The 21,998-nt window shown below is 36.9% G+C and overlaps 1 protein-coding gene across 10 annotated transcripts in view; it reads left to right on the forward strand.

Annotated features, from left to right (window-relative positions):
* The window catches only part of ATF7IP (activating transcription factor 7 interacting protein), a 120,161-nt gene that overhangs the window by 75,072 nt on the left and 23,091 nt on the right, over window positions 1–21,998 (forward strand). For 5 of the 10 annotated variants that reach the window (XM_075750745.1, XM_075750755.1, XM_075750760.1 and 2 more), the window contains exons 4-10: window positions 1,581–1,726; window positions 2,847–2,984; window positions 4,828–4,893; window positions 5,611–5,684; window positions 6,203–6,291; window positions 7,608–8,246; window positions 9,838–9,905. In XM_075750745.1, the coding sequence (XP_075606860.1) occupies window positions 1,581–1,726; window positions 2,847–2,984; window positions 4,828–4,893; window positions 5,611–5,684; window positions 6,203–6,291; window positions 7,608–8,246; window positions 9,838–9,905 (1,220 nt within the window). Of the gene's footprint in view, window positions 1–1,580; window positions 1,727–2,846; window positions 2,985–4,827; window positions 4,894–5,610; window positions 5,685–6,202; window positions 6,292–7,607; window positions 8,247–9,837; window positions 9,906–11,236; window positions 14,815–21,998 lie in introns of those variants that run through there. The other 5 variants (XM_075750721.1, XM_075750726.1, XM_075750716.1 and 2 more) reach the window with 3 other exon arrangements.

Here is a 21,998-nt window from a genome sequence, read left to right on the forward strand (position 1 = left end):
TTTAGATACCCTTTCCACTAGTAGCAAGCACTCTGAAGCTCTTCAAAGAGAATCTAACTGCAGTAAAATTAGATGTATCATCTGCTTCAGAACAAATTACCTGAACATTAAACATGTTCTGTTAAATACGTAAGTAGCTCTTGCATGTTACAAACTGCTTGTACTATTCAGTGGTCAGGCTTTTTCTAAAGAGACTGACTGGGAGTAGGAAAGAGTTGTATGGAAGATCCTAATAAACTTGTCTTCACTAGTCTTCTGACTATTCAGATTTATTTTATTTCTACAAGTTTTTCTGATGGATGGAAGAAAGCTGGAGATGTAGCTCTCTTTTTCTCTCTTCGTTTTCCACTGTTTGCTGTCATTCTGGAAAAAAAAAAAAAAGAAAAATTCATAGCTTAGACATTTGTATTGCTTGCAGATATTCAGCATTCTGCAAATGTTTATGAAGAGCCCTATGGCCCTATAAAACTTACCTAAAATTTGAGGACCTATGCTTTCACAAACTTTTAAAAATTATCTAGGTTGTCATGCAGATTTTTATAATATTACTTATTAATGATTTTTAGTACATTAGTGCATTTTTAGTGCAACTCAAGAAAAAATCGGATCAGATTGAAATGATTAGAAATCTAGCTATCAAAAAATCAGACTATAAGAAATGGGTGAAGTTAGAAATATGCCTCACAGAATGTATGCAATACAAGAAAAAATGACAGTGAAAAGTAACTATTTGTTAGGCTATTTCAGTCTCCAGTGAATCTTCGTTGACGTACTACTAATTCTGTCTTTCTGTGTCATCCTCAGGTTTGGGGTGGAGGGGTTGGGGGCTGTGGTCTTTGGTGTTTTGATGGTGGTCAGGTACCCACAGTATGCTCTGTAGCTTCCCTTCCTTTAAATGTAGGCTTGTTGTTTTATATGTGGGTCTCTAAAGGATACAGTGCCAGGAGCTGGAGGAGTGAATGAGGTCTCTGGTTCTTTCGTACTTCATCACTGCAATGAAAATGACTTTTATAATAGAGCTCTGCTTTGAGCCTCTTATTTTGTTAGACTTTTACTTTCCTCCTTACCCAAGAAGTAAGAAAAATGTTTGAATGTTTTTTCAGTTGGGGACTGGTTAAAACTTCACAGCAGGTAGAAAAAAGTTCATTGCTGACACTGGCAGAATGAGATGCAGTTTTATTTGACTGGAATCCTGAGGATTCCTTTTTCAGAAGAGAGTTTTGTTTTGCTTCTCAGAAGCCATGTTTCACTATAGGATGGTGCTGATAAAAGCAGGAAAAACTGGAGGCAAGTTCTGGAGGACGGAGTGGGAGTACTAGAGCCATTTTGCATTTGGGGCAGTGGTTTGGTGAATCACAAAGCAGAACTCACTAGCAGGGCAGCAATGTACAGAGACCAAAGGGACTGTTGTTCTGCTTTGATGTCATCAAACATCTTGTTTTTCCAAAGGCATTCTTACTGGTTTAGAATGAAAAAGCTTAAACTTGAGGACAAATCAAACTTCATAATAATCATGGCATTTTGCAGATGCCTGATTTTTTCAAAGGTTCCTCACGAGCAGTTGTATCTGATCATTCCAGGTGAAGCATCAAGGAGAAAGCGTTCCAAATCTGAGGACATGGACAGTGTTCATTCTAAACGTCGTCGGTACATGGGAGAAGATTATGAAGCCGAACTCCAAGTAAAAATTACAGCCAGAAGGGATGTTGACCAAAAATTACAAAAGGTAGAGTGGAGGTGCAGAGTGAAGATAGCAAACACACACCATCTTTGAATTAGCTATCCTTTTCCACACGCTCCCTGCCCCTCCAAACACTTTCTCTTTTTTGTGGTTGAAAATTGTATGTAATTCAAATAACGTAGGTAGCTTAATTCATACAAGGTCCTATTTAGCCCTGCTTTTAAGAAGTATATAAATATAATTTGAAAACTATGCTGCAAGAGTTATATTTGAAATGTGTCACGTATTTAAACTCTTAAGTCGTGTGTGACTAAAATGGAAAATCTTAGCAAAGGAGGTATTTCAGTGTGGTAAAGGTTTATATGTGGTGCGCTATATTGTGTTCCCAGCTTTAAAGAAAGTCTCTCTCCAAAGGAGGATGCAATCAACATAGCATCTTGCAGATCTTTATAGAGCTGTTAATTGCCTGATTGCACTATTGGCATGTAAAGAAACCTGTGGTCTTGAAGTTAGCTAGTGTGTGTTTTAACTTCATTAACGTAGGATGCAGAAAACTGAACCATGTTTGCTGCTTGTTTGCTTTTGTTTCCTAAGAAAATGTTTTGCACTGCAATAGGTGTGGCAGGAAGAAAAAAAATTAAATAATACGTGTAACAAGTAAACTTTGTGGAAATCAGTCTCTTCTTTTTCCATTTTTAGCTTCTACAAGAAAAGCAACACATTTGCTTTCTGGGGGAAATGCATCTTGGAAATAAAATTTTGTTGAAAGTCTTTAGTTTCTGTTCTTTGAATGCAGATGTCCCTCTCAAGAACAGAAGAGTAAGAGGAAAAATTAATTTCTGCAAACACAGCACTTCATGAAAATATCTTCTGTTGTTAAGGTTATTTTTATATGAAATAAGGTTTTATACACTTATATATACTTAGAAAATTAATTTATTGAATTAATGGCAAAGAGGGACCGTTTGTATTTGCCAAAATAGCTGTAGAAACTTTTCTTAGCTGTGCAACCATGTGCTTATTGGTGACTGCAGGTTTATTCAACAGGGCACAACCGTTGTCATTTGTAGCAGAATGCTTGTTAAGAGTTGAGAATATTTTTATAGGTGGTCCTGCAAATTCTGGGATTGCACTGTTACTTTTTAAAATAATAATAATTTTGCAGGTTATCCAGAGACTGTTAGAAGAAAAACTTACAGCTTTACAGTGTGCTGTATTTGACAAGACTCTGGCGGACTTGAAAACCCGAATAGAGAAAGTAGAATGTAACAAGAGGCATAAAACTGTGCTTACTGAACTACAGGTGAGTGTTTATGTGTTGAACTGCATACTAGAGAAAAATAAGTTCCTCAACGTTTAGTAGTAAGTCTCCTGTAGTTGTCAGTAGGGAAGCCATTTTGACCCCACAATGGGAAGGTGGGGAAAGCAGCAAATACTAATGTTGCTTTTGAGTTGTAAAATTCTGTTTCCTTACTTAGAAAAAAGCAACCAACCAAATAATCATCAAAAAACCCCAAAGCAAATCTTCCTTATGGTAAACTGATTCATTAGCTGGTAGTAAACCGCTTTTCCGCTCTTCTGTTCCATTTAGACATTCTTCAAATAAATGTTAAGTATGAAAATATCTAATGCCTCTATGAAGCCAGAAATTTGCTTAAAAACAGAAGAGTGCAGAAAGGAGAGGACAGTAGCTCTGGACTTTGTAGAATGTTCAAAAAAAAAAGAAACACCACATAATATTTATCCATGTTATTTTCCCAAAAACTAAATAATTATTTTCTAGCAAGGAAACAAATAGCTAGTGTTGAATGCAGTATGCTTTCTTGCGTTCTCTATAGAAATGATGTACATAGTGGTGAGATGAGGAACACCACAAAAATCAAAGACTTTTGAAGTGACAATTAAGAGCTTATGTCATAACAAATTCAAACAATAAGGCCATTTTACTTTTAACATAAAAAATACGGAGTTTTCCAGACCAGTGTGTACTACATAACTCTACCCCCTCACCACCCCAAACACTTTATGTTTACTTCTTGTTAAGTGCTATCTAAGATGCTCTCAGTATAATAGTTTATCAGTCAACTACAGTGTTAATAACATTGTGTAAGGCTGTGAATGTGTTGATGTTAATATACTCACAGTCTAAGCTTATATGTTTTATTGTACAAGGGGCTCCAAAAGACATTACATTGTAAATAACAGAAATTGAAATATACATCTAGTTAAAGGCAGACTATAATTGTAGCCTGTTGTGTTGCTTTGTAAAAACGTGAGAGAGGTGAGGTTTCTGAATGGACCAGCTCCTTTTAGGTAAGACGTTCTGAAATCATGGTATCTGATACGCACTGATTTTTTTTAAAAACTTCCATTCCTCTAGTGCTAACCTAGTCTATTCAGGAGTTAATAAAAATAATTTAATTCTTTTGGGGCAGGCGGGGGAGGAGAAAAAGTACCCACTAAGAACAAGTGGCACAACTACTACCTGCAGAATAAGTCAGCCATCAGAACTGCAACCTAGACAGGGTAATTAGGATCTTGTAATGCTGAGGTAATTACAGAAGGAATGGTCACCAAATAGTATATTGAGGGAAGCACAAGAAGTGAAAGACAAGATGTAAGAATGGTGCTTAAGAAGATAATGAACTTGACACCTAAATGTCAAATAGAGTAGAACAAAGCTGTGACAGTAAGGTGTGCGTGATACCTAGTGTATCACTGAGAGGAGGAAATAGGATAAATAGGGAAAAAGTAGATAATATGAAAGGCAAAAAGGGGTGCATTTTTCAATGTGGTTGGTACATAAGGCATTAAAACAGTCAAATGCTTTTCAGTTGCTTTCATTCATGCAGAATATTGCATGAACGTCTGCAAGATGGATTCCGTTTCTGCAATTGTGAATAGGGAGGAAAATAATTTCAGTTGTCTCTTAAGGTCTCTTCATTGGGATACACGTGTGTGTCTTTCTGCTGCTCTGAAGTAATACCCAGTTGTACTGTACTTCAAGGAAGAATAATTTTCCCTGATATGAAAATAGCCTTTGACTTGATGTCTTTATTATGTATCTTACAGTTTGTATAATTTCTTTGATGGTTCTTGGGGAGGATATTTACAGTTTTGTTTGTTTTCATTTTCTTCCCATCTAGGCTAAAATTGCTAGATTGACAAAGCGGTTTGGAGCGGCCAGGGAGGACTTGAAGAAAAGACAGGAAGTAAGAACTAGATTTTTTTTTTTTATACTTGTTTTTCTGAGTTAGCCCTAAACATCGTGTTGAAAAATAAAGAAATGTTACATGCAGAAAGATATGACTTGGTGGTTCAGTGGTGTTCACAAAGTAGGTTTGTCTTGTTTGGTTAAAGACAGTGATATGAAAGAATAGTCTTTTAACATCTGTTATGTAATTCTGATTTGTATAGAACATTATTTAGGCATTGTTAGTGTGAAAGCCCTTAAACTGTATGTAAGTAAATCTAATTTACTTCAATATGATGAGTACAGAGTAAAGAAAAGTGAATCCCAGTACCTTGATTTTGTTGGGGGTGGAGGGGGGAAAGGAGAGGACTGGATACAAACAATAGTATTTCTATGTTGAGAATGAATATTTTGGATTAATTACTGTTAAGAAATGGAAGCTAAAAGTCCATTAATGTTCAAGAAGAAATTTTGATTCTCATACTATAAAAACCTGAAGGCAAGAGACTTATATAAAGGGAAGGATGTAGGAAAGAGAGACAGGTAGGACTGAGGTGGTTTTGGAAGGGTTGTAAAATGTGTCAAGTTCTCCTGCAGTGTTGGCTCCAGAAAATGTGTTTCTTACACAGAAATGAATGAATATGAAATACAGTGAAAGCATAAGTTTGCAAGCTGACTGCTGGTTGATTTGGTTTGACTTTTCCCTTTTTTAACTAACTTTTTTTTTTTTTTAAAGAATTCACCAAATGCACCTCTGTCTCCAGGGAAAGCACCAAGTGACACTGCAAACACAAACAATGTGACATATCGGTAAGCAAACCACATCACTGTGACCATGTTAAAATTTATAGTAGGACACTTGAAATACCTAATGTAATGGATAATCCCTGTATTTTCTTTTTTTAATTAAAGTGCTCTTCCTTTTCCTTCATTGCTCTTCAATTGTAAAATTCAGTTTTCTTTCACAGAAGTCATAAATGGACAGTATTAAATCCATTCTTAGGTAAACTGAGATGAGTGTTTCAGCAGCTAAAAAATAATGATTAAAAATGGAAGTTTAATTTCAAGGAAGGGAAAATTCTGATGGTGAAAGGCAAACTTGGTGCAAGCACTTGAAAATTTACAAATAAATCTGCCCTTTTTTTTTTTTTTTTTTTAGTAGGGGAATATCCAAAGTTAATTTTCATGGCGAGCAGAAGATAAATGAGTTTAGAAAATCTCAGTGAAAAGAATAGCTGTAAAATAACGGGTTTTTTCATCATTGTACTGTTCATAGTTACAGCTGGTGTGGCTTATTAAGAAATGCTAACTGAAACTTCATTCCATAGAAATGCTGGCACAGTGAGACAGATGCTGGAGTCAAAAAGGAATATAGCAGAGAGCACACCTGTGACTTTCCAAGCCCCTGTGAATGCAGGTAAGAAACTGCTTATGGACTACAAACACACTTCTTAAGTTTTATTGCTTTCATTAAATAAGTAACTAACTGAACAGAGTAAAACTGGGGTTTATGACTTTTTTTTCCTGACCTCAAAAATCATTATTCTTAGCTCTCTACCACATTTCTAGTTTATATTTGCGTAGTGCGCTTACCATCTAAGGGAAAAAAACGTGTTGATTTGGCCAACCGGCACAAGTGGGTAAATTAGATGCTTCAGCAGACTGCTTGCCGGGCATGGCAGCAAATCTTGTGGTCTCTCAGCTGCTGAGAAGTGAAACACACGGCTCCCAGGTCATATCATGCTGATATCTTCCCCTCTAACTATTGGCTACAGAAGTTGAGTGAGGATCTAAAGGTAGTCACAAACCTAATTTCTTAAGGGAATCAAGTTGAAAACTGGAATTCCTAGAATAGAATTTTATAGGGAATGTAGAATCAAAACCACCAATAATTACATTCATTGTAGTCACACTATGCTTGGTCTTAAAAATAATTTACTTAATATTGAATGCTGAATCTTTTCCACAGAATTCTCCCATAGTAGGCATGTATACTGGCTTTTTGTAGTGTATTATGCTCCTTATCTTTAGATTTAATCCTGAAATTTTGTTGCATAAAAGCGAGTATCTTCTCTGACACATTAATTGTTGGTTTCAGTAGAACCTTCAGGTTATAAGGTCCTAACTATACAGAGCAAGTTAGTCATAACTGACTTAGTTTTTCTTTTCTTGTGTTTTCTGAAGGATGACCGGTTGTTCTATTTCTGCAACAAGTCTTTAAAATGCCGTATTTCATGTGTTTTCAACAGTTAAATCTTGGAGTCTTCTTCAAGCCTGTGTGTGTCATAGTTGTTTGTGTATCTCTCTTGCCATTTGTATACAGTTCTTTCAAAAAGAAATACAGTATTGACTGTATCTTTAAGCTATTGAATATCAGAATGTACAACAGAAAAAGAGTATCTATAGCCTTTTTTTGCAGAAAGTTAGTCATATACCACATTTTTCGCAGAATCATAGAATGGTTTGGCTTGGGAGGGACCTTTAAAGATATCTAGTCCCACCCTCCTGCCATGGGCCAGGACATCTTTCACCAGATCAGGTTGCTCAAAGCCCCGTACAACCTGACTTGGAACTCTTACAACAATAGTGCATTCATAACCTCTCTGGACAACCCATTCCAGTGTCTTATGACTCTCATCATAAATCGTTTCCTGTTTGTTGTGTCGGAGTGAAACTTCCCACTTGGTTCAAATACTTCTTTTTTTTTTTTTTTTTATTATTTTTTTGGTGTAGTGCCAGCATCCAGTCTTGCTGCTCCTCCAACAATTGTGAGTGGACATCCTAAGCCTCAGACTCCGGTGACCTCCACCAGCTCTTTGACAACAACAGTTATTCCCACTGCTAATACAGCTACAGTTGTAGGCACTAACCAAGTGCCCAGTGGCAGCGCGCAGTCAGTGTCTGTCTCATTGCAGTCTTTGCCCGTAATCTTGCATGTACCTCTTGCAGTGTCATCCCAGCCTCAGCTCCTGCAAGGCCACACAGGGACTTTGGTCACTAACCAGCAGTCAGGCAACGTTGAATTTATATCCGTACAAAGCTCATCTACAGTTGGTAGCCTTACCAAAACTACAGTGTCTTTGGCATCGACTAACCCAACTAAACCAAATAACAGCCCATCTGTGCCCAGTTCTGGTATTCAAAGGAACTCTCCAGCCACTGCTGGGTCAATAGGCACAACATTGGCAGTACAGGCTGTTTCTACTGCACATCCTGTTGCCCAGGCTACAAGGACTTCTTTGCCCACAGTGGGTACTTCAGGACTTTATAATGCTACCAGCAGTCGAGCCCCCCTACAGATGAAGATTCCCCTCTCTGCATTTAGTAGTACAGCTCCTATTGAACCACCCACCGTTACAGCGCCCAGAGTTGGTAAGTTATGCTTGAATGTTGACAGTGGGAAAGGAAAATAGTTGTCGAAGGGAACCACAAAACTCCACTCCTGTGCGAATTTATTAGTGTATTTTACTGAAATGTTTCTTCTGGGTTGCCTTTCTTTTGAAATTGTCAAGATCACAATCTTGAATCCCAATCATGGAATTTTGATTAAATCACTTCTGTCATAGATGTGTTTCAGCCATCTCTCCTTAGAAGGAGGAGTCAGTAGTGTGGCTCTGTAAGCTTGGGGTTTTTTATTTTATTTGTATAGTTCCTAGCATGAAGTCAGAAACTCCTATTCTACCATTAACAACTTGGTATTTATTTTTAATACAGCCTGTCAAAATAATCTGGCTACCTTTCTAAAGCAAAGACATACTGCAAGTATAATCATTAGTTTAACTTTCACAATGCTTAAAAGTAAACAAAATGGGGGAAAAATGCAACTGAATACTAACCCAGTTCCACAGTAGTACATTTATTGTATTTAAAGTAAAGTCTCTGAACACAATCAATGATCAAATACAGTATCTAGATTAACTGTTTTAAAATACTTTCCCTCCATCTCTTGGCCACACCATGATGATTCTCTGCATTTCTCATTTTACATACCTTGAAATTTTTTTTCTAAGAGGTCCTCAAGATTTCTAAGTGAGTTGAAATTGTAGCAAGTTTCCTACTGGCACAATATAATGTTAAAATGAACTCAAGCAAAACTTGACATCAGAACTAGTTTTATTTAATTTTCCCATCTCTAAGTTACCTGTGTTAAAATATGTCTTCTGTAGAGTTGGGCTGTTATATGCTTTGTATTGATTTTTAGCTCTAAAGCTAATATAATGGTTTAATACAACATAAAAAGGATTGTGACAGATCAGGCACAGTGGCCAAAGGGAGGGCCTGTGTATCCAAAAATGTGTCTCATTTTTTGCAGTTCGCATAGACTTTTGTGCGAACCCTAGTAATTTCTTACCAGAATTGAAACACTGCTATTGGCCAGCACTGTTGCTGATAAGCTCTGGTTACAATGAAAATTAATAAGAAGGGAGCATTTGGATTTAAATGTTTACATCAAATATTCAAGCAACTTGTGCTTAAGTTGCTAGTAGATACATGTTTGGCTGCACAAATTATCTCAGTTATGTGTTTTGCAGTCTGTTTAACCACCTGTTGTTGACTCAATTCTTTGTACAAAAATGCTGAATAATTTTAATTTTTTTTCAGTTTAATGTCTTGTCAGTTTAGATACAGAGGGAGGAGAGGCTGGAGTTATGCTTTGTCCTCAGGCAAGGGAATTGTTCATCAAATATTTTTAATACACTGCGAGAATTTCAAGAAATTAAACATGTACTGCTTCTAGACTGGAAAGTGCCATTTTGCTTTTCTGTATCTCCTATTCCCTCTGAAAAATGGTAGTAATCAAGTTTGAATACTTATAATTGAAAATTAGGGCTGAAAAATGTTAAACGTGCCACACACTGTTTAGTATCAAACAATTTTGAATATTGCCTCCAAATTTGTATAGTGGATATCAGTATTTAGTACTGATTAGATACTGCAAATGAACAATTTCTTGACCCCTCAGAAAACCAGGCAAGCAGGCCACCAACAGATACTTCGGCAAACAAGCGAACTGCTGAAGGAACAACCCAGGTAGGTTGTTGCTTATGTTTCTGTATAAAATTCTAAAGTTACAATCCACAGGAGAAAAGTTCTTTATTGCTCATAATGAAACAACTTTAGTTTCTTTTTTGTGCCATCCTTTCTAGTTTCTGTCCATTTGTATTTTTCTTCTTCTAATCTAGAGCATTACTTGGAGCATGAGCTTCTGATAATCTTTTCAGAAGTTTTCTGATGGGGTTTGTGTAAGTAGATGAGTTAATAATTCAGGAGCACGCTAAAATGTGTCTGATACAAGAGAGCTAACATACAAAAGAAAACCCTGCCCAGTTTTTGTCTGAAGAGCTTGAACTTAAAACTACAAATATTTTTCAAATTATTGCAGTGCTCTCATTTCCACACTAATCCAGAAGTTAATAAGAATTGGGGTTCTAATATTTCATTGTCATATGTCATTAAAAAAAAAGGAAAAGAAACTTTCTTCAGGAATAAATACTTCATGATAAAGGAAAACTTGCTGTACTTCTGGATTCCTCATCTAAGATTTGTTGAACTTGCTTTGAAAGGTTGACATTAAGCTATTTAACATTATTCATAATAAATTTTATTTCTGCATACAGATATTTCACAAAGCACCTCTTACATTGCTGTTAACTGGAATAAAATTAATTTATTCTAGCCAAAATTTCCACATTTAATAGTATTTCAAGTTACAGTAAAATCTGAATTGTATTTCAAAGCAAGAAGAAAATATATTGGACAAGATTCTTTTTCACCTGTTGCGGAAATAGTCTGGCAAAGATAACCACTATCGTAAACTGTGCCTCACTCTACCTTTTTATTAAGGCATTTCATAAAGAATGGTTGTTTGGAACTTCATTTTTCAAAGATACCTGTGGATTATAGCTATCAAAACATTTGTCAGTACTTGATATGGATATGTAGGAAATTCAATTCCAGAATGGATGACACATGTATGGTGTTAAAATTTAATTTTCAATGTAAGATGCCTGTTTTGGAGTTTTTCTTCTTCGGTAGAGCCTGAAACCCGGAAAAGATTTTTGGAAAAACAGATTGTGTGTGATAGTGGTATTTAGCAATGAAAGGTGAGCAAGGACGGAAGTAAGACACATGATGCTTTCCGGTTTTCAGTCTTTGTTATAGTGTACGTTTCTAGGTTTGCTTTCAGTCAAATCAGTTAAAGCATGTGTAATGCCATGGTTAATAAAGAAGGACCTGATGCATTTTAATTGGCTAGTGAGGTATGGAATTGACATGCCATATCATTTGAAAAATCCAGTTAATGCCACCTGCTTTTTATTATGTAAAATCCAAAATATTATGTATTACTCCGCACTTCACAGCTCTCAGAACAAAAAGTAGTTCGCTGTGTGCCGTATACCTGTGGCATATTTGATGGTACAACTTTGATCAATTGTTTCGAAAAGCAGTTGAAACAGGAAGAGACTTCATCAGAAAAAAAAGAAGCAGTAGAAGCAGCACAGATGAATTTTAACTTCCCCGAGGATGTCCTCTTTGGCTTGGAGGAAGAGGAAGAGGATGCTAAGAGCATCAAAAACACCCACAAGCAGACTGGTTGGGCAGCTAACGTATTAAAACAATGGCTGGCCAAAAATGGCAAGGATCCTAGCTTTGAATTGGTACCAGTAAATGAACTCAATGATACCTTAAGAGAGTTTTATTACACAGTAAGGAATCATGATGGAAATACCTACAGTGTGGCAAGCTACAAGTCAATACGTGCTGGCTTAAACCGGCATCTCAGAATGCCACCTTATAATCGTCAGATTTGCTTAATGAAGGACAAAGAGTTTGCTAGTGCAAACATGGTATTTGTGAGCGTGCTGAAGATGCTGCGCATGCAGGGAAAGGATGAGACTCGCCACCATCCTCCTATAGCTGCTGAGGACTTGCGTAAGATTAAACAATCCGGTGTGCTGGGATTGCACAGTCCACTGGCACTCGTCAACAAGGTGTGGTTTGATTTGCAGTTGCATTTTGCCAAACGAGGGAGGGAAATTTTAAGAGATCTGGCTCCAGATGCTTTTGTTGTTGAGAAGGACAAGAACGGGCGTCGATATGCTATGTTTAGGTATCCTGGCAAAGGAAAAAATGGAGAAGATCCTCATAAAATGGCTAAAATGTATGATATGCCGGGGGACCCAAACTGTCCTGTTTTTTCCTTGGAGCTTTATTTGTCTAAGTTGCCTCCAGAGCCCCCTGCCTTTTACCTGCATCCTTTAAAGCTAACATCAGAGCAAATGCAAGAACAGCCTGTCTGGTACAAAAGAGAACCAATGGGTGTGAACTTCTTAAGTACCATGATGCCCAGGATAAGTGTGGCAGCCAGGCTCTCTCAACGATATACCAATCATTCTCTCCGAACTACCACCATCCAGCTACTGTGTGAAGCGGGACTGGGGCCTAGAGAAATAATGGCAGTGACAGGCCATCAGTCCGAGTCTGCTATTAGACACTACTGGGGAGCTGCAGAAGTTCGCTACAGGGCTTGGTCAGATGTAATGGAGAATAATGCCCCCAATTACCTATATAGCAAGATCCCAAATGAAGTGATAAAAGAATCACTGTCTGGTGCCTCCACCTCTTCTGTAAACCACGTTGTTCTAGAACAAAGCAAAATTTTATTCCCTAAGAAATCTGTGGTGCCGCCTGGCACTAATTCTGTGACTTTCGTCCCTGAGGGACACCCAGCTCTGAATTCCAAAAGCTCCGTCCTGTTGAACCACAGTTCTTCTAAGGTGTTTGTCCCTACGAACACGGCCAGTGGGAACCTAACTGCTGGTCCCCTTCAAGGCTGTTGTAACGAACCTGTCTCTATAAAGCCTGTGATAAAACAAGAACCAATGACTTGATGCTTCTGTAATGGAACTGATTTCAAATTAATTGCTAAAATGGAAAAATTACCAGTTTTGTTTTTTTCACTTGGTCTACTAAGGAAATTTCATATGGTCTTGTTCAGCAAGAAGTATCCTGTTCGCACTCCTGAAGTGACCTATGGAACAGAAACTTAAGCAGAGCAGGGCTTGGAGTTTGTATGACTTTCTGTGGCAGCTGGGACTCTTTAAGTGGCTGAGCAGAGCTATTTTAAAAAAACGAAAGGGAGATACTGATATCCACTTAGCTGAAGAACTACACTTTCTTCACTAAGTGCATGGCTTTTATATTTTGTGAAGAGTGTATTTATTATACCATTTTGTGCCTGCTGGCACTAATGTAGCATCTGACAAATCAAATACTTGATTACTGAAGAGCACGGAGAAAGTAGAAGCTGAATGAAATAGACACAGATACACTAAAATATATACATATGCATGAAAACACCTGGAATTGCTTGACCACTGTCACCCTCTCTGTTCAAATTGTTATTGGATCTACCAGAGAATTGTGCCTTTTCAAAAAAAAAAAAAATTACTAAATTGATTTTTTTTTTTTCTGTGAGCTACAGATTTGTATTGCAGGTCTTTGCTTTTCCTGTTTAATATTTCTGGCTCAGATTTCAGTCATTCTGTTCTTCAAAGGCACTGTTTGATACAAATGATAGTAAAATTGGGATCTCTTCAGTTGTGCATGAAATGGGGAAAATGGTCTCAAAAGAGTTGAGAACAGGTTTGTTGCTTAAATGGCAAGTAATTAGAGTTGAAGTGTTGTCTCTGTATGTGCTCATTTTGTGAGGGGTGTTTTTGTATTTCCTCTCACCTACCCCTTCCATTACATTTCACATTGTCTTTGCAGTATAGTCAGTATAGTCTTTGTCAGTATAGTATAATTCAGAAGAAGTGCATCCTGTTCTTCCCCATCAAACCCTATCCAAACATTATTTTTGGTTTTAACTTCTTTAGATTAGTTCACTGTAGTAAACTGATCCTAGCATTACATTTTTCCCTAGGAGATTTTTACAGGTTAGAAATTCTCAGGATAGTGGATGTGAATTTTGTTGGAGAAATGAAATTGTAGTTTAAAAGGCTCTTTAATAAAAAAGAATTAGAGATTAGGAGGGCTAGTCATAGTTTGTTTTTAATGACTCACACTAACTCATGGTTTGTCTCTGCTAATCTATGTCATGATTTTTGTCAGAGATTCTGACAAATCGAGAGATCTTCTGTAAATAAAAATGGAAAACAGGTCATCAAATCACAAATTATGGTAGGTCCACTTTGGAAGAAGAAACGGTGTAGCATTTAAAACTGTTTTCTGTTATAGTAACTGAATGAAATAAGAACAGCTTCATCCTTTTGAAATGCGTGTGTGTATGTGTGTACACACATGTGCCTGCACACACGGTTTATCGCACTAAGAACTTCACTGGAAGTGTTCATGTTGCTCAGCAGTGGACACAATAAGGAAAAATCCCAGCTGAAATAACAAATTGACCATGATAAACTCTGAAATCTGTGGAGAAATTCCTTGCTGGGAAAGGCTTTCAAATATTAAATGAGATTTACCACTTTGTTATAGTCCGAACAGAGAACTTGATGCCTGAACTTTGGAGTTTTTATCTTGGCTGATAACGTTTACCTTTGTGGCCTTGGGTAGGTTATTCATACTTACTGCATCAATATTCCAAAGTGTTAAGACCATCACGGTATGTTCCATTTTCTGATGGATCATGTTGAAGATTAAAAGGTTCTGAAAAGTGCTATATTCATCTTACGTATTGTGTTTACAGTCACTTTTATTTGCTGTTGTTACAATGATTGAGCTAGTTGCTCAGATAGAATTGTTAATGTAAAAATTACTTCTGCACAATCATACACTTCCTTAGTTGCAGCATTAACTTACGACATCAATGACTAGAGGAAGGAAATCACGGATCCAGGATTATCATTTTGTCAAGCCTCAAGTAAATCAGATGGAAATGGTAAAGAAAGTAATCCTTTCTAATGGCTAGAAAGAAGAAAAATTGAAAAAATAAAGGGCAAATGGTTCTCAAAATATAGAACTGTGCAGTAACTTGTTCTAGGATATTTTAGACTAACATAGATTTCCAAATTTTATGAATTCATACAATTCATAATTCAGCCAGACTTGCAACTTTAATTTCTTGTTTGAAAAAGTTTACTCTAAACTTTCACGAAAATGGGTATGTATTATTTAAAAAAAAAAAAAAAAAAATCCTGTCTTTGTCTCAGGTAGTTGCTTGTTCCAGCACACTGATGTTGAACACTTATCCTGCAGAAATACGAGATATTGCCAGGAGATCTTTTTTTTTTTTTTTTTTGTTCCCTCTTGCTGCATACTGTGGTCATACTGACCACACGCCCTGCTCTGATCCTAGCTGCATCTCGGTAACTTACTGTAACAGCATACTGCTGATTGTTTCATTCCTTAACACAAGTCTAGTTGGTGGTTTAAATTGAAAAAGAGGCTCTTTTGGCCAATCTGGGCAAGTCTGTGATTCTTTTTAATTATCATTTGGCTTCTAACCTGACTTCCATTTTGTTGGCTCATAATTGGATAGTTTTGCCTTCTCATTTGTTGAATTCTAGTTCTATTGGCACCAACTATACAATGTCCTCTTACTACCTTCAGTTTGAACCTGATACTTCAAAGCTACTGACTGCAGTATTACTAGCTTTTTATTTCTGTACGGGAGAAATTTTTTTTTTAAATGAGAAAAAGCATTCCTGGTTTGGGCTGGAAGTATTATTGCTTCACAAGAGCTGGAGTCGATGTTCACTAAGCTTTCTGCTAATACTTGAATTAATTCTAATTCATACAATAGATTTCTAACCTTCCAGAACTGAAAAAGCTTTCTCCCTTTCTCCTGTTCCACCTCCCACCCAAAGTGTTAAATGAATCTTTCCTACATGTATTTCCTGTCTGGAAAAGCTGAAGTGGGCAAACAGAATGGGTGTTTGTTTTGCTGCTTTTGTAAAGTCAACTTTGGCTATGTATACAGTAATATGGGGAGCAGAGGGTCTTTTTTCTTTTTTCTTTCTCTTTCTCTCACAGTGTAAAAAAAAAAAGTTTCAAGTCAGTCCTGTTCATTGCAGTACAGGTTATGCTGTGTGAATGTCATGAATTCTGTCAAAGTGGGCATGAATTGGAATCCTCAGTGGCAGTATCAGCAGAGAATCTCAAACAGCAGGATAACTTGAGTTCCGTGTGCTGATTTTGGGGGTTGTTTTTTTTCCTCCTTTCCATTATATTTCCATTGTAGGAGAAGCATGTTGGTGAGCCAACAGGTTAAGTAGTTTGTCTAAACTTAGATATAGACTTTGGCTGTAAATTTAATACAAAATTGTTAATCATAATTTAAAATTCACTTTAAAATCTGAATATAAAAAATATAAAAAGAAACTTATGATCTGTCATTCCTGGATTTTCTGACTAGATCTTTTCCTAAAATAAGAATATTTCATTTCAGTTGCAAAAAACCAGCACTTCACCTTAACCAGGTCAACTAAACTAATTTTTTTAAGTAATGGCTGCCATGTCATTGATTAAATTCCATTCCCCTTGATGGAGATGATGCTGAAAACAGTAGGGAATGACTGGAACCTTATATAATTCATCCATATATTTAGTTTTCCATCTAATTTTCATAATGAAGCTTTGGTACCGGTGCTGTGAATCTTGAACTTGTGTTTTCTCTCCTTTTACCTGATAAGTTTGGAAATCTCTGCTGTTACTTCAAGGAGTACCTTAATTATTTTTTATTTTTATGAAGTTGGCACAGTATCTTACAGTATGTTAATTTTTTTTATTCTTGTATTGCTGTTTAAGTAATTCATCCTTGCTGTAAGGTACTGTGATCTACAGTCTGGGAGATCTAGAAGGTAAATGTTCTTCACTGTATGCACCTTCTCTGTGCCCCCTGAAGAGCTCCATTGTGTACAATGTCAAGTACCTGAAGGCATTGGGAGGATGCTTTGAAACTGAGCGTGTTCTTGGCTTTATTGTGGTTTTTAGTCTGGTACATCTCTTTTTCGTTACCCTGCACTATGCCTCAATAGTTGCATACTGTTTAGGTCAGTATAGTCGAAATTTCCAGTAAGCAGCTTGGACATATGATTCTGCTGTATGACTGCTTCTCCTTTTTCAGCCTTCCTCTGCTTCTTGCTCCAAAAGGAATGGCCACAGGGATGTGGGAGGAGGCTTCTTACTTGTTAGTCTCTAAACTTCGACTTTTTCCCCACGTACACAGAAATGTAAGGGTTGTTATTCAGTCCCAGTCATTTTCCCAATGGCCGTTCCAGTGCCTCAGGTCCTAGAATTGCATATCTGAAAACATGACAAGCACTTTTAATGTATTGGGGTTGTTATTGTTACAGAGGCAAAGTAATTTTTAATTATATAACAAATCTTTAGAATGGTTTTAAAGTATTTTATTATGAATCCAGTTATAGATACAGGATTTATATATATTATATATAAATACAGCTATGGTATACTGATGGAATCTATGAAAGCAGCTTTTATTATATTGTGACATTAAATAACAGTGAACAAATTTGAATGGGGTTGGATGTGTTAAAAATGGCCAGCATAAACTCAATTTGTTCAAGAGTGGTTACGTTATATTTATTAAAACGCCGGGTCAGGTGAATAGTCTTTTCTTCCCTGTTCCCCACTCCAGGTGCACCTTATCCTCTTACGGAGTAATTATTTTTTCAGTCTATATTTCATCTGTGCATTTTACCTTTTCAGCTACTATTAGTTTTGTTTTTTAAAAAAAAATCCACCAGTGTCCTATCCATTTCCCATTGTTTCTAACATGCCTTGATTTGTTTGGTTGAACTACAGTTTAATTTAAGCTATTTTGCTGCCTATTGGAAATTCATCTGGTAAAATGTTAATAAAGTACATTTATAGCTTCTATCCCTTTACTTTGCAATGTGTAACAAACTTTGTGAATGTCTGTTGGGAAACAATGTGAACAAAGTGGATATGTCAGCTTACAGTTTATAAGCAGCTATTAATTCTATATTGTTGAAGCATTATTGATGAATATGTTTCCTTGCATTTCATGGTTTTGTCACTGCAAATAAACATGCATAATTATATATGTAAAATGGGATACTTGATTTTTGTCTCTGACCCTGGGGTTATGTTTGTGCTGTTTAAAATGCACCTAGCTCTCATCTGTGAGGTGGAACCTTTACCTGAGACTAATCAGAAATCTGAATTACAAAGATGTTAGCAGGACAGTTCAAAAGTCATACAAGAATGGATTAACTTGAATTTTGTTCCTTACAACAGCAACCCAATTTGGCTACATGACGTACTGTTGGGAATTTTTCAGATTATTTTTTTTATCCATTTTTTAAAGTGATTTGTCTTTCCCCGAGACCATATCTGTGTTACCTAAACCACCCCCAGTTACTGAGAGCAGTTTTGAAGAAGTAAATATACTTGTGTTTTGTAGGCTCCAATTTGTCATTTTGGGCCAAAAAATTGAGAGGATGATTAAAACAATCTAACTGATGATGTCATTACTCCAGACATGGATAATAGCTTTTAAAAGCTGCATTAAACTAATCTGAAAAGTACTATAAATAAAATATATTTACTGCTTAATAAGGTGATCTTTCATCATCCAAGACAGCCATCCCACATAATACTGATGGCATACTGTCAGTGGGCTTTGAGGAAACAAGGTAGATGTTTTACCTTAAAGGAGTAAGAGCCAGTAAAGAGACGTGTGTGCATGCATGCATGTATGTATGTGTTTGTTATGTACCGTGTTAACTGTTTGGTTAAGGAAAAAGAAAATCACAGCAGTAGAGAAATACTTCGAGCATTGTGTGAAGTGTTCCTTTATGGCTGTTAGTTGGAATTATGACTGCTAGTGCCTAAAACCAGCATTTCTGGCCACCAATCTCTCAGTCTTCTTGATTTATGATTCTTATTAATAGGGGTAGCAGAGCCAACATCTACTCTTGGCACCAAAGAAATGAGAGGGTCTGTAATACATAGGGGTTACCAAGACTGGTTATTAATTTTTTCCATGCTTGCATTGTTATTGTTCTGTAGGAAGTGTTGCACAGTACCAATTAAGGGTGAGGGAAACACAGCAATGTTGTAAATGCAATACGTAAAATGTTCATTAATAGTAATTGAGTATCATACAAATATGCAACTACACACTATCAAAACACGTATTGCAGCCCTATGACATTTTGTGCAAACTGTGATCTTCGTAAACTCCTAACTTTATTGCATTATCACTTTCATGTTTGTCTTGGTAAGAGATGACAAATACATTTGGTACCTGGCCAAATAAATTTTCATGGCGGTTTTGCAAGGCTGGAATAATTACTTCAATTTGTGGGAGTTACTGCATTGGAAAAAATAACTGTTAAGGAGTGATAAGTCTGAAATTGAAGCAGTTAGTGACTGTGAAATATGCTCAAAAATGTATTAAAAAAATAATTTCCACGGCTGCTTAGGCTGTGCTTGAAATCTGTAGTTCTGTATACAAATGCCTAAAAAAGTAATATGAGCCTTACAATTATGCATTGTTGTGGTTTAACACCAGCCGGTAACTAAGCACCATGCAGCTGCTCACTCACCTCACACCCTGTCGTCCCCCCCCCCCCCCCCCCCCCCCCCCCCCCCCCCCCCCCCCCCCCCCCCCCCCCCCCCGTGGGATGGGGAGGAGAATGGAAAAAAAAAAACCCCTTACGGGTTGAGATAAAGACAGTTAATGAGGATAACAAAGGAAGAGAGTAATAATATATAAAACAAGTGATGCACAAATGCAATTGCTCACTGTGAACTGTTTCACCTGTGAAAAAAAAAAACCCCCGATGCTGAGTCTGTTTCCAAGCAGCAATCGTACCTCCCAGCTAGCTTCCCCAGTTGCTATACAGAGCATGGACATTCTATGGGAGGGAACATCCCTTTGGCCAGCCTGGATCAGCTGTCCTGGCTGTGCTCTCCCTGCTTCTTGTGCACCTGGCAGGGCATGAGAAGCTGAAAAGTCCTTGACGTAGTGTAAACACTGCAACTACCTAGCAACAACTAAAAACATCAGTGTGTTATCAGCATTATTCGCATCCTAAATACAAAACACAGCACTATAGCAGAAAGAAAATTAACTCTATCCCAGCCAAAACCAGGACATGCATTCAAACACAGTATCACCATACACTCCGTTCCCGGAATGTATTTTTAACATCATTCCCCATAAGTTAAGGTTGATTTTGCTATTACATAACGCCTTGGTGCGTCATGTATGATTGTGGTTGTGTGATGCTTCATGGATTGTCTGTTTTACAACCCCCAGCATTTTTTCTAGGGTTTGTTTTTTTTTTAACTGTAGAAACTGCTAATAATAAAATTGTCTGCACTGTGTCAGTGTGCCACATGTAATTTTCAGAATTTTGATCTTTACCCTGGAATTAATTTTTATTTTACACTGTATTTTTGTTGTTGCATTTTTCCCTTAATTTTTCACTTTCACATACCGAAATGTTCCTTTATGAAAAGCAGGTGGCATTAAAATGAATAACTTTATTATCGCTATGTGATGAACTGAACCATGGCGTTATATAATACCAAAACTTTTTTTAATCATATATATATATATATATAAAATATACGAAGAGAAGTACATACTCAGAACTTTTTTCAAAATACCAACATTCATCTTTTGGTTTTTCATGTGGCACAATACATGTGCATGTTGGCATGTGTATGTATGTGTGCTGTTATATAAAGTGATGTAACAGGTAACATTTTCCAATTTGAGTTTTAGAGATTTCTTTCCCAGTTTTCTTCAGTAGTTTGCCATCGACATATATATGCTTTAATGTTCTAACTACTTCTTTCTGTGTTAAATTTCACAATGGTATTTGTGGTGGAAGATTCCTCCTTTCTCAACATCATGTCTACCATATGTGCTTTGGCCTTTAAATTCAGTCTCCTTTGTAGTATTTGTTTTCCTTATGGAATTGGAATAGTTACCCCCCCCCCCTTTTTTTTCTTTCTCTTTCAAAAATTTCAAAATTACAAAATGATGAATCAATTTAATTTGCAGCAGTGCTGATCTGAAAAAGTTGCTGGATAGTAAAGCTAAGATGATATTCTTTCTCCCACTACAGTGTATTTTACAGCAGTGTAAAATGGTCTTGGCCTGTGGAAAAGCAGAGCTTAGCACGTAAGACAGTAGCCTGTCTCAATGTCCCTACTTTTCCAGAGGCAGATGAGGAAACTGCTTCAGAATCACTTTAACATCAGAGAGAGCTCCTTCACTTTATTATGAGGCTGATTTCTTTCTGATTTCCCTATATTCATTTACTATTGACTAGTGTATAGGTTAATTATTAGGTATTGCAGTCAATGATGTATAGGATATAATGACAGTCTTCCAAAAGAAGGGTGTTAGTTCTTAATTATAAAGCATTTACATAGCATTTAATAAATCTTAATTGTGACTTCAGATTCAGGTGACCCTGTTCACTGTATTTATGCATTTTTGTTGTGATTTAACCCATCAGGCAGCTAAAACAACCACACAGCCGTCTGCTCACTACCCCCTGCTCCAGTGGGATGGGGGAGAGAATTGAAAACAGGAAAAACTCATGGGTTGAGATAAAGACAGTTTAATAGGACAGAAGAGGAAGACAATAATAATAATGATGATGATATACAAAGCAAGTGATGCACAGCACAATTGCTCACCAGCCAAAGCTGACAGCTAGATCTTGAGCCAAACTGCCTCCCAGCCCACCCCCAGTTATATAGGGAGCTTGACGTCATATGGTATGGGATATCCCTTTGGCCAGTTTGGGTCAGCTGTCCTGGCTGTGTCCCCTCCCAGCTTCTTGGGTGCCCCCCGCCTTCTTGTTGGCAGGCCAGTATGAGAAGCTGAAAAGTCCTTGACTGCTTGGCAACAACTAAAAACATTGGTGTGTTATCAGCATTCTTCTCATCCTAAATCCAAAACACAGCACTAACCAGCTGCTAGGAAGAAAGTTAACTCTATCCCTGCCAAAACCAGGTCAATTTTAAATAAGCTCCAGGATTTTTATTATCTCTAAGGACTCTATTATAATTCTTTTTTAAAAGTCTATAATACACATATGGTATTGGTTCTAGAAAGTTACTGTATAGTTCTTTCCTTCCTCAAAGAAAACT

The sequence above is a fragment of the Balearica regulorum genome, chromosome 1, assembly GCF_011004875.1.
Source record: "Balearica regulorum gibbericeps isolate bBalReg1 chromosome 1, bBalReg1.pri, whole genome shotgun sequence".
Classification (NCBI taxonomy): domain Eukaryota; kingdom Metazoa; phylum Chordata; class Aves; order Gruiformes; family Gruidae; genus Balearica; species Balearica regulorum.